This window comes from Phyllobates terribilis, unplaced genomic scaffold, assembly GCF_046119375.1.
Source record: "Phyllobates terribilis strain yellow unplaced genomic scaffold, ASM4611937v1 Scaffold_4__5_contigs__length_816908805, whole genome shotgun sequence".
NCBI lineage: Eukaryota > Metazoa > Chordata > Amphibia > Anura > Dendrobatidae > Phyllobates > Phyllobates terribilis.
The window spans coordinates 701,851,375-701,864,900 of record NW_027362764.1 but is presented as its reverse complement, the minus strand read 5'-3'; the positions used below and the strand labels follow the sequence as shown (position 1 = coordinate 701,864,900).

At 39.7% G+C, this 13,526-nt stretch overlaps 1 protein-coding gene across 1 annotated transcript in view; it reads left to right on the top strand.

Annotated features, from left to right (window-relative positions):
• The window catches only part of STK3 (serine/threonine kinase 3), a 231,141-nt gene that overhangs the window by 109,664 nt on the left and 107,951 nt on the right, over positions 1–13,526 (top strand). The window contains exon 7 of the mRNA XM_073679611.1: positions 864–1,001. Within this exon, the coding sequence (XP_073535712.1) occupies positions 864–1,001 (138 nt within the window). The remainder of the gene's footprint in view (positions 1–863; positions 1,002–13,526) is intronic.

The window sequence follows — 13,526 nt, the reverse complement described above, 5'->3', positions numbered from 1 at the left end:
GGCAACTGCAAGGCCTCCCACTGTTGGTAGTTTCTATCAGCGGCATGTTAAAAAGAAAACAAAAAAAAAAATATGTTTAAAGGAAATCTATTGTCAGAAAATTACCTATTCTTTAAATCAGATTTCTGTGTTAAATGTATCATTTAAAACGTTCTGGGAATGCATTTTTTTCACCCCCATGTCATTTTATTGAACAAAAAAAAAAATTTGTGATCTTGTAATTTTCACAGTGCACTTCCCCCACTGCCCTCCGGCTTCATCCATCTTGATGGAGACTGGCGAAAATGCCAAAAGTCGCAAAATGTTAGCACAGCTTGTTTTCTGGGGGAAAACTTTGATCGAACGGTTATGTTTTCATTGGGTTCATTATTATCACAGATAGGATAACAATGACAGCTTACACCTGTGTACACAGGTGACAGCACAGGATCCACCAATCATATTAGTTAATGTCACAGCTGACCTGCTCCTTCTTCCTTCACAATTTTTACACACACTCATTAGGTGCTTCAATACAAAATATAGGGTCGGGATTTGACCACTGTGGCTAATGTGCACGTGCATTTTCTTTTAATTATAGGAAGTTAGTAATAAAAAGCCCCAGTGACCTGTCTGAAGATTGCAAGGTTTCTATTTTTATTCATTTTTTTTTACAGGCTGTGATGTTTTAAAAAAATAAAATAAATAAACTAAAAAACCCCCCACATTTCTCAAAAATTGATTTAACACCAAAACCTGATTTAATTAGGTTATTTTCTGTTGGTATCTTCCCTTTTAAGGACAATTCTTTGCTTTCAAACTAGCTGTCTGTGTTGTGTGCTTTACATTGCATTTTAACCATGTGTATATTTTTCCTATTTTAGGCTATATTCATGATTCCCACAAATCCTCCACCTACTTTTAGGAAACCTGAGTTGTGGTCAGATGAATTTACAGATTTTGTGAAGAAATGTCTTGTGAAAAACCCAGAACAGAGAGCGACTGCTACCCAGCTCCTCCAGGTAGTGACACGTATACATTATTAATAATATGGATATGTTCACTCACTGTAACAAAGGGGGGTGCCAGGAAGAAAAGAAGCATCCAATGAGTATGAAAATATTTTTTACTTTTTGTCTTTACTTACTGGATCAGTTTCAAATGGATGATAACTGGACTTGTGAACTTATCCTTGACATTGAATGTTGTCACCTGTACACAGGATAAATGATTAATTGTCGCCATAGTCAATAGAGCGCTCCTTGCCAACAGAGCATTTTTAGAGCCTGTTTCCCTAATCATTGGATGTCCACTATTGACCATGTTCTCACATTCAGTTTTTGTAAGTTAAAACCAAGAATGGAACGATAAGAGGAAAAAGTATAATAGAAACATGTCACCACTTAAGCTTTTGTCACTCACTCCTGGTTTTGGCTTACAAATACTGATATAAATTACTGACCAAATACTGAACGTGTGAATGTGGCCTTAAAGGGGTTGTCCACTACTTGGATAACCCCTTCTTAGGCCAGTTTCAGACGTCCGGATATTTCCGGTACCGGAAAAACCCGTACCGCAGATGTCCGTGTGCACCTGTGTGACACACATGTGCCGCATCAGAAGCTCACGTACCGGTGTTTGGGAATCAGCAGTACAGTTTGCGCTGTTCCCAAGCACTGGGTGCTGAACACTGTCCTCATCATTGTCCCTTGTTTGCGCTGTGATCAGCACAAGCAAGGGACAATGTTGGGAGTAGTAATCTGCTCCCGCAGTGTCCAGGTGTAAAAATAAGACTAAAATAATAAAATCCTTATACTCACTTGTCCTTTGTCCGCTGACGCCGAGGAGGCTGGGAGAATGAGCCGCTCCAGCGAGCGAGCCCCGGAGCTGACCTCAGGAGCTGTGTCCTGTCAGCTCACTGCAGCTGCTTATTCTCCTCGGCAGTCAGAGGATTACAGCGGGGGACATCTCCAGACAGTTGAGTATACAAATTTATTTTATTCTTATTTTTACACATGGACACTGCGGGATCAGACTATTACTCCCAACATTGTCCCTTGCTCGTGCTGATCACAGCGTGAGCAAGGAACAATGATGAGGGCAGCATTCAGCACCCGGTGCTTGAGAATCACAATACAGTAACTGTAGCGCTGGTACGTGTCACACTGATGACACACGGATGTCATCCGTGTGTGTTCAGCGTAAGACATTTTGCGACCCGTGCAGCGTGTAAAAAAACCTGACATTTCAGCTTGTTTTGCCCATGGACACATGGTCCGTGGAAACACACTGACATGTGCACAGACTTATAGATTTGAATAGGTCTGCGTATATCAGTGTCTCCAGTACGTGTAGAGACTGTCACCACACGTACCGGGCACACTGCCGTGTGAAAGAGCCCTTGCTTCGTATGTTTGCCCCCAGTTAAATAATTGCTATGCCCTACTTCCGCTTGCAAAAATACCCCCAAAAAAATAATACTAGAATTTCTGGATTTTGCCTATCCAGCCTCTAGAAAAAAAAAAACAAAACAAAATCTGTGTGGTCAAAAAGTTGTGTGCACGCAAGAATGGCTGCAGTGAAAACTGTAGCCTGAATTGTGAAAAATAAGGCCCCACACAACGGTCTGTTTAGAAAAAAAAATTATAGGTCTAAGAATCTGGCAAACACCCAAAAATCTTTTTCTTTTTTGTTTTGAGTAGTAAAACATTAAAAAGCTATATAAATAGGTATTATTACCATATTGACTTGTGGATTAAAGTTAATGTTATGTAAACTAAATAGTGAATTATGTTGTTTTTTTTTTTTCTAAATTCCGTTGTTTTTCTTTATTTTATTCCATGTCCCCCAATTTTTTTTTAATAAAAAGTGATCAGTCGTATGTAGCCGTAAATGGGACCACTGAAAACAACATCTTGTTATTCCAAAAATAAGCTCTCATACGGCTCCATTGAAGGAAAATTGTGAAATGTATGGCTCTCGGAAATTGATTTTTTTCGAGTATTTATTGTACAAAAGTAGTAAAACATTACTAAAACCATATTTGCTATCGTCATAACTTTATTCTATGGGACAGTACGATTAACACCTTAATTTAAGTGGTCATGAGATTTCTATAAATCCCATGCGCTTTGTTGGAACTGTAGGACGCTGCGATTTTGCACAATATAGTTCAAGTAGGATGGATAGGATTTATAGTTATCTCCTGCCCACTGAGCTTTTTTGTTTTCTCCGTGTAAACTGACTTGCGGTACTTGTTTCACATTTGCATCATCTCAGTTTTTTACATGCAGATTTTCCCCATAGGATTGCATTAGATGCTGATAATTCGCAGGTAAAATCACATGTAATCCACACAAGATTGTATCTATGTTTTGTCAAACCCAAATGCCAGGAAAAATTGAGAACAAAGCTGCTGCATTTAAAACATGACGTACCAAAAAGAGACTAGAACCACGTCAAACGTGTGATATAAAGTATGTAAAAAACGCAGTAAAAAACACAATGAAAAAAGAACACATAACTTAAATACTAGATGTAGAAATGGTTCAGAAATCTGCAGCATCAAAAACTTAGGAAATACTCATCATATCATGGGAAAGGGGCCTTATTTGTGCAGCATGTGAATTGCAAAAAATTTGAGGGAAAAAAACAAAACAGTAAGTTTTTTTTTTTTTTTTTTTTGCTTCCAAATTTATCTCTATAGAGCGTTACTAAAAGTTTGGTAATAAGTTATCTGCTTTTTATTTTAACTTGAGTATCTCCTCCAATTGCCGTTGCTCCTCTGGAACAGGTTTTCTTCTTTGCACCTTAAAATTCCAAGGTTATTATTCCCTGAAGACAAAGATAAATTTTTTCCCATCAGACGTCTGCGCATGTGTCACAGAACTTTTCTGTGGGCGCTGCCATGTTTTGATTGGCCAGCATCAAAGGAAAAAAAGGCAAATAACGAAATATAAGTTCTGTGGTACACGCCCAGTTAGTTGAAAGAAAAATTTGCATCTTTGTTTTCGGAGATAATAAATTTGGAACGGAAGGTACACAGAAGAAAAAGAAAACTGTTCCAGAATCAGTGGAGCAGCGGCAATTGAAGGAGATAATCATGTTACATATAAAACAAAAAAAATCCAGTGGAATGACTTTTATAAAAATGTTATTTGCACATTTTTGTAATGTTTACTTTTTTTTTAAATTTATAAAAACATTATTTACATGTTGTTTTTTTTAATTTGTAATATTGTCATTCCCAAATCATTCTTCTTTTATATAGTCCACATAGCTTCATCATTTTATCACTTTAATTCTATTTATTAATTTATGTAATATATTGTTCCTGATGTACATCAGATAATTTTCTTGTAAGATTCTCTCAATAAATAACGAAGGTAAATACATAATTTCTTGCTCTTCACCAGTCGGCAGGGCAGAGTTTCTTAGCACAGCGTCCCTTTACAATCAGTGTTGGTATGAAGACGTTGCGTTACCGCCGCTCTCCGTTGCTGATTGTTTGTATTATTTTACAACCTGTTTTTTACGCTGGGTTGTAATTTCGATATTGGGTTCTCAGCGATGTGGACTTTAAAAGTGTTTTAGTACATTTATGGAGTAATAAAGTAAATCACTACTATCTACTATATGGTTATGGCTTGCTGAGAATATGCATTGCTGTTTACTGAATTGTGTAGTCGTGCAGTTTACTGGGGCAATTATTACAAATCCCATGTGCCTTTTTTACGTGTGGTACAACACGCATCTAGTTTAATAAGATAAAATAAAAAAAATAATCGGGGTTCTTATATTAAAAATAGGTAAAAGTGTCCCTGGGAAAGACCCCATTTATATGTCCTCAATAAGGGGGGTAGGGTACTCCAACTTGTCTGTAGACTATTCACGAGATGCATTAAAAAGTGACTGCATTAGATACACTTATAATAAATCTGTGATTGGTGTGAATGTGACTCTTGTTATGGGATGTGGTGTTCCCATTTTTGAGGTGCACCTGCTTGGTAAATTTGTTTGACATATAGGTTTCTGTTGGGTAGCTATCATTAGGTACATTACTGTTATATTATTTATGTAAAGAAGCAATATTAATAAAATGTAATTTTCTATGACCTACGTGCCCATATAGACTTGCTTAGGAGGGTTGATTCTGCTAACAAATTCCCTTTAAAATTGTCTAAACCATAATGTTATATGTACGTTATATGTACCGTACATTCACATGATGAAACAATAAATAAAATTGTACTTTAGACTATGAGGGAAAAGAGGTCCGGCACATCCATCCAGGTAACAGAAAATAACTGTCGACATTTATTCATAATCCACTAAAAACAGAGACTTGAGGGAAGGTAAATACTGACGCGTTTCCGGTGCCTTGGACACACTTAATTATAGCATATCAAGTGACTCTTAAGGCTCTTTTACACGTCTGTGTTTCCAGTACTTGTGATGACCGTTTCCACACATACCGGAGACACTGACACACGAAAACCCATTCAAATGATTGGGTCTATGCACATCTCAGTGTGTTTCCACGGACCGTGTGTCCATGTGCTCCACACACTGACGTCCTTTTTTTTGCGGACTCACGGTCCGCAAAACATCCCACGCGGATAACATCCATGTGATACTTACCGATGCCTGGTAATCAGTGGTATAGTTAGCTCTGCTCCCAAGCGCCGGTGCTGAACACTGCCCTCAACCTGTTTCTCTGCCGGCGCTGTGATCAGCACTAGCCGGGACAATGATGAGGGTGGTAGTCTGCTCCCGCAGTGTCCCTGTGTAAAATAAGAATAAAATAATAAAATTCATATGCTCACCTGTCTGGAGATGTCCCCCGCTGTAATCCTCTGACTGCTGACACTGGGGAGAGTGAGCCACTCCGGAGCTGCACTCAGTGAGTGACAGGACACTGCTCCTGAGCTCTGTGCAGCTCTTGTGTCCACTTGCTGGAGTGGCTTATTCTCCCGGGCTCCCCGGCACCAGCAGTCAAAAGGATTTCAGCGGGTGACATCTTTGGAAAGGTGAGTATAAGGATTTTATTTTATTCCTATTTTTACACAGCGACTCTGCGGGAGCAGACACTACTACTCTTATCATTGTCCCTGCTTGTGCTGATCGCAGCACCGGCAGGGAACCATGATGAGGGAAGTGTTCAGCACCCGGCGCTAAGGAACAGCGCTTACTGTAGCATTGATTCCCTGGCGCCGCCCGCGTGATCCTGATGCCGCACACGGTTGCCTCACTCGGACACATGGACATGGATATCTCCGGTACCGTTTTTTCCGGTACTGGAAATATATGGATGTGTGAAACCGGCCTTATGAGTCTCGTTTTAAACATAATGGAGCCAATCCTCATCATCTAATGGTATAACGTACATCAACCAGTAAAGGAAACAACACCTCTTATAAGAGGATGGATGAGAACGGATTTCTTTTCCCTCGTTCCTATTATTGCTGTTCTTCACCAGCAGGTTCAGGCACCCACTGATTGCAGTTCTTCCCAGCTATACAGATGATCAGCAGGCGTGGCGAGCTTAAAAATTTTTCCTTTGTACTTTTGACTATTGATGTATATGTTTTTTATTTATTATTTATTCGTGTGAATTTAATTTTACGATTTTGACAATTTTAAAGGGGATTTTACAGTAGGATCATCTCTCCCCTGCAGTCTATATGAGCATGTAGGTCATAGAAAGTTTAATAAAATAATACTTTGATAATTTCTAAATATGTAAATCAGCTGTTAAGATCTATGGGCCTGTCACAGATCTTCCCAACAATCTGACTCTAGGGTTTATTGTAAATGAAAGTAGGTATTACCAGTGTGAAAATATGTAGATCTGGAGAGAAGACGGTCAGTCGTTAAATGAGCCTTTAATTTACAATAAGCTCTGGAGGCAGATTCTCAGGGAGATCTATGTCCGGCCCATAGATCTTAACAGCTTATTTACATATTAAGAAAAATATAGATTTATTTGGAATAAGACATCGGATCACAGATATCAAGGTATCAATTTATTCAACGGTCTCTGACCTACATGCCCATATAGACGACTTAGGAGGGCTGATCCTACGGACAGATGCTTTTACATTTTATATTACATTTTATATTGTATATTGTATCCACCATATAATTCTATACTTACGTACAGCTGCCAATACACTTTGTTTTAGTAACTGTAGAAATGGCAACGCATAACATCTTCCTCTGTCAAAGCCATATTGATTGGTTTGTCTATGATATTGCATTGTACTGTCTATGAAGGTTTTTTTGTGTCTGATGTTGTGTTTCAGGGTAGCTTTTTATATCTAGCACTGGAGACAATACTCTTCCATTCTTCCTAATAGAGGAGAGCTAATTTTCTTACCTTTTTTCCCGTACGTTTTGTCTTGTAAAGGGAATCTGTCGTGTAAAAGAATACTCTTAACTTGCAGTTGCAGATATGTGATTAATTTGCAGGTCAATAGCATTTTGGCACCGTGTGGCGCCACCACCGAGAGCCCCACTGTCGGGAAAAAATAATAACTAAAAGACATCTATTGACGCGGCTTATTTTTGGGCTAACAAAGGGGTTGGCAGTCCAAAATCTGACCTGCTGGATCGTTAAAGGGGTTTCCAAATGAACAAAAGTTGATTTTAATCAATAGATCTTGAAATAATAATAACTTCCACAATTTGATGTGTTTAACCCTTTTAAAGCCCATGACGTACTATTCCGTACCGGCGCCCTGGGCTTTAAGAGCCTGGTACGGAATAGTACGTCATGGCAATCGCGCCCGCACACAGGTTGTGCGGGCGCGGTCGCCGCCGGGTGTCAGCTGATTGTCACAGCTGACACCCGGTACTATGTGCAGGGAGCGGTCCCGCACCGCTCCCGGCACATTAACCCCCGCAATGCTGCGATCGAAGTCGATCGCAGCATTGCGGTGGCTAAGGGGAGGTGATCGCAATACTCACTTCCTCTTCCTGCCTCCAGCGCTGTCTGCCGCGGCTGCCCAGGTGTTGCCATGTGACGCGATGTCGTCATGACAACATCCGGGTCACCAGACAGCAGGAAGATTTTTTGGTCATAGGCAGTACATGACCAAACAATCTTCTCACTGTGCAGCGCTGACAGCCTGCATAGCACAGGGATGGTGCTCCATCCCTATGCTATGCAGGCAATCAGAATAAAAAAAGTGAAAGTCCCATAGTGGGACAAAGTAAAAAAAACTGTAAGAAAGTGAAAAAAAAAAACCAAAAAAAAAAAACCGTAAAAATATATAAAAAAAAAAAAATCCGCCAAAAATAAAAATACAATGTACCCATCAATAAATATTATTATGAAAAAAAGCAAACAATAAAAGTACACGTTTGGTATCGCCGCGTCCGGAACGACCTGTCCTATAAAGTTGTCCCACTAGTTAACCCCTTCAGTGAACACGGTAAAACAATTAATAAAAAACTATGCAAAAAACAATGCTTTATCATCATACCGCCAAACAAAAAATAGAATAACACGCGATCAAAAAGACTAATATAAATAAAAATGTTACCGCTGAAAACGTCATCTTGTCCCGCAAAAAAGAAGCCGCCATACAGCTCCATCATCCGAAAAAATCTAAAAGTTATAGCTCTCAGAATAAAGCGATGCAAAAAATATTTTTTTCTATAAAATAGCTTTTATTGTGTAAAAGCGCCAAAACATAGAAAAACGATATAAATATGGTACCGCTGTAAATGTACTGACCCGAAGAGTAAAGCTACCTTATCAATTTTACCACACGCGGAGCAGAATAAAAAAATAAAAAAAACAATTCCTGAATTGTTAGTTTTTGTTTATTCTGCCTCCCAAAAGCTGGAATAGAAAGCGATCAAAAAATGTCAAGTGTCTGAAAATGGCACCAATAAAAACGTCAACTCATCCCGCAGAAAACAAGCCATCACATGACTGTCGGCCAAAATATGGAAAAATTATAGCTCTCAAAATATGGCAATGCAAAACTAGATTTTACAAAACGTGTCTTTTAGTGTGTGACAGCTGTCAATCATAAAAACCCGATATGATTCTGGTATCTCTGTAGTCGCACCGACCCGAAGAATAAGATCGTCTAATCACTTATACCGCACTAGGAACGACGTAAAAAATAAACGCTAGGGCTGGGGTTGGGGTTAGGGTTGTGCTAATGTTAGGGTTGGGGTTAGGGTTGGGCTAGGGTAGGGTTAGGGTTGTTTTTTTTTTCAAAAGTAAAAACAAAAAAGGTGACGATATGGCAACTAGTGTTGAACTCAAGTGCTCGCTACTTGAGTTTGCATCTGGTGCTCGGGTATGCATTGAGTATTGCTGGTGCTTGAGTCTCCGCCCCATATGTTTCGTGGCCAAAAAAAACCTCTTGGGGATTGCCTGCCATGCACGAACGATCCCCCCATGTTTTTTTTGGGTGTTTAATAACCATGAAACATGCGAGTGGGGACTCGAGCATGTCGCTCGAGCACACGTGATACATGGTGCATACCTGAGTACCCGATGCAAACTCAAGTAGTGAGCACTTGCGCTCAAGACTAATGACAACTTATTCAATATGATTACCTAATGTTATCAAATTCTGTGTCGTACCTCTGGGTTCAAAATGTTCACTATACCCCTTGATAAAATCCTTGAGGGGTGTAGTTTCCAAAATGGGGTCACTTGTGGGGGGTTTCCACTTTTTAGGCACACCAGGGGCTCTCCAAACGCGACATGGCATCCACTCTCGATTCCAGCGGATTTTGCGTTCAAAAAGTCACACAGTGCTCCTTCCCTTCTGAACTCTGCCGTGCGCCCAAACACTGTATTTTCCCCACATATGGGGTATTGGCGTACTCAGGAGAAATTGCACAAAAGGTTTTGGGGTCCATTTTCTCCTCTTACCCTTGTGAAAATAAAAAAAATTGGGGCTAAAACATAATTTTTGTGGAAAAAGTTAGATTTTTTTTTTTATTTTCACGGCTCCATGTTATAAACTTCTGTAAAGGACTTGGGGGTTCAAGGTGCTTACCACACATCTAGATAAGTTCCCTGAGGGGTCTAGTTTCCAAAATGGTGTCACTTGTTGGGGGTTTCCACTGTTTAGGCACATCAGGGGCTCTCCAAACGCAACATGGCGTCCGCTAATTATTCAAGCAAATTTTACATTCAATAAGTCAAATGACGCTCCTTCCCTTCCGAACCCTGCCGCGCGCCCAAACAGTGGTTTTCCCCCCACATATGGGGTATCTGCTTACTCAGGAGAAATTGTACAACAAACTGCATAGTGCAATTTCTTCTGTTACCCTTATGAAAATGCAAAAGTGGGGGCTGAAAAACATTTTTGTGGGAAAAATGTGAAATTTTATTTTTACGGCTCAATGTTATAAACTTCTGTGAAGCACCTGGGGGTTCAAGGTGCTCCCCACACATCTAGATAAGTTCCCTGAGGGGTCTATTTTCCAAAATGGTGTCACTTGTGGGGGGTTTCCACTGTTTAGGCACATCAGGGGCTCCCCAAATGCAACATGGCATCCGCTAATTATTCAAGCAAATTTTACATTCAAAAAGTCAAATGGCGCTCCTTCCCTTCTGAACCCTGCCGTGCGCCCAAACAGTGTTTTTTCCCCACATATGGGGTATCTGCGTGCCCAGGGGAAATTGCACAACAAATTTTGGGTTCCATTTTTTCCTGTTACCCCTGCGAAAATAAAAAAAAATTGGGTCTAAGGTAACATTTTTGTGAAAAAAGTTAAATGTTCATTTTTTTTCTTCCACATTCCAAAAATTCCTGTGAAGCACCTGAAGGGTTAATAAAGTTCTTGAATGTGGTTTTGAGCACCTTGAGGGGTGCAGTTTTTAGAATGGTGTCACTTTTGGGTATTTTCTGTCATAAAGACCCCTCAAAGTGACTTTAAATATGATGTGGTCCCTAAAAAAAATGGTTTTGTAAATTTTGTTGGAAAAATGAGAAATTGCTGGTCAACTTTTAACCCTTATAGCTCCCCAATAAAAAAAAATCTGGGTTCCAAAATTGTGCTGATGTAAAGTAGACATGTGGGAAATGTTATTTATTAATTATTTTGTGTGACATATCTCTCTGATTTAAGGGCATAAAAATTTAAATTTTGAAAATTGCAAAATTTTCAAAATTTTCGTTTTTTTCACAAATAAACGCAAGTGATATCGAAGAAATATTACCACAATCATGAAGTACAATATGTCACGAAAAAACTATCTCAGAATCAGGGGGATCCGTTGAAGCGTTCCAGAGTAATTACCTCTGACAGTGGTCAGAATTGTATAAATTGGCCTGGTCATTAACGTGCAAACCACCTTGGGTTGTAAAGGGGTTAAATAAAATGTTCCTGTGCTGAGATAATCTTATAAACGTTCCCCTGCTGTGTACTGTGTAATGGCTGTGTCTGACCGTACAGGAACATGGTCTAATCATACCACATCTCCTGGGCAGGGGAGAGAAAAAAGTATACAGACATTACAGCATGGGATCGTAAATGATTATTTCTTTGAAGTAGAGCATTGTTTAAAAACAGGCAGGGAAATGTTTGGCCTCACAGAAAGAATCAGCTGTGATTCCATTCTGTAATATCAGTATACTCTTTTGCTTCCTCCCTTGCCCAGGAGCTGTGGTATGATCAGACCATGTTCCTGCACGGTCAGACACAGCCATTACACAATACAGCAGGGGCACATTTATAAGATTATTTCAGCACAGGAACATTTTATTTAACATATGCAATTGTAGAAATTATTATTATTCCAATATCTATTGATTAAAATCAACTTTTGTTAGTAGAAAAATCCCTTTAACTCCCCTGACATAATCTGTCCGAGGCCCCTATATGCACACAAAACTGTTGGCCGAAGTCGTGTGCATCCTTGGAGTCAGCCGATGTTTGTCTTGTGTATGGGGCACTTTAGAGAAGAGCAACTTATAGGTGATACTGGAGAAACAGTTTTCTTCCTTTTAGAGGAGAGCTAATCTACATACAGTCATATGAAAAAGTTTGGGCACCCCTATTAATCTTAAGCTTAATGTTTTATAAAAATTGGTGTTTTTGCAACAGCTATTTCAGTTTGATATATGTAATAACTGTTGGATACAGTAATGTTTCTGCCTTGAAATGAGGTTTATTGTACTAACAGAAAATGTGCAATTTGCATTCAAACAAAATTTGACAGGTGCATAAGTATGGGCACCTCACCAGAAAAGTGACATTAATATTTAGTAGATCCTCCTTTTGCAAAAATAACAGCCTCTAGTCGCTTCCTGTAGCTTTTAATGAGTTCCTGGATCCTGGATGAAGGTATTTTTGACCATTCCTCTTTACAAAACAATTCCAGTTCAGTTAAGTTTGATGGTCGCCGAGCATGGACAGCCCTCTTCAAATGATCCCACAGATGTTCAATGATATTCAGGTCTGGGGACTGGGATGGCCATTCCAGAACATTGTAATTGTTCCTCTGCATGAATGCCTGAGTAGATTTGGAGCGGTGTTTTGGATCATTGTCTTGCTGAAAGATCCATCCACTGCGTAACTTCAACTTTATCACTGATTCTTGAACACTATTGCCAAGAATCTGCTGATACTGAGTGGAATCCATGCGTCCCTCAACTTTAACAAGATTCCCAGTGCCGGCATTGACCACACAGCCCCAAAGCATGATGGAACCTCCACCAAATTTTACTGTGGGTAGCAAGTGTTTTTCTTGGAATGCTGTGTTTTTTTGCCATCATGCATAACGCCTTTTTGTATGACCAAACAACTCAATCTTGGTTTCATCAGTCCACAGGACCTTCTTCCAAAAGAAATAGGCTTCTTCAAATGTGCTTTTGCATACCTCAGCCGACTCTGTTTGTGGCGTACTTGCAGAAACGGCTTCTTTCGCATCACTCTCCCATACAGCTTCTCCTTGTGCAAAGTGCGTTGTATAGTTGACCGATGCACAGTGACACCATCTGCAGCAAGTTGATGCTGCAGCTCTCTGGAGGTGGTCTGAGGATTGTCCTTGACTGATCTCACCATTCTTCTTCTCTGCCTTTCTGATGTTTTTCTTGTCCTGACACTTCTGGCCTTAACAAGAACTGTCCCTATGTTCTTCCATTTCCTTACTATGTTCCTCACAGTGGAAACTGACAGGTTAAATCTCTGAGACAGCTTTTTGTATCCTTCCCCTGAACAACTATGTTGAATAAGCTTTGTTTTCAGATCATTTGACAGTTGTTTTGAGGAGCCCATGATGCCACTCTTCAGAGGAGATTCAAACAGGAGAACAACTTGCAAGTGGCCACTTTAAGTAGCTTTTCTCATGATTGCATACACCTGGCTATAAAGTTCAAAGCTCAATGAGGTTACAAAACCAAAAAAAGTGCTTTAGTAAGTCAGTAAAAAGTAGGCAGGAGTATTTAAAACAAGAAAATGATAAGGGTGCCCATACTTATGCACCTGTCAAATTTTGTTTGAATGCAGATTGCACATTTTCTGTTAGCACAATAAACCTCATTTCAAGGCAGAAACATTACTGTGTC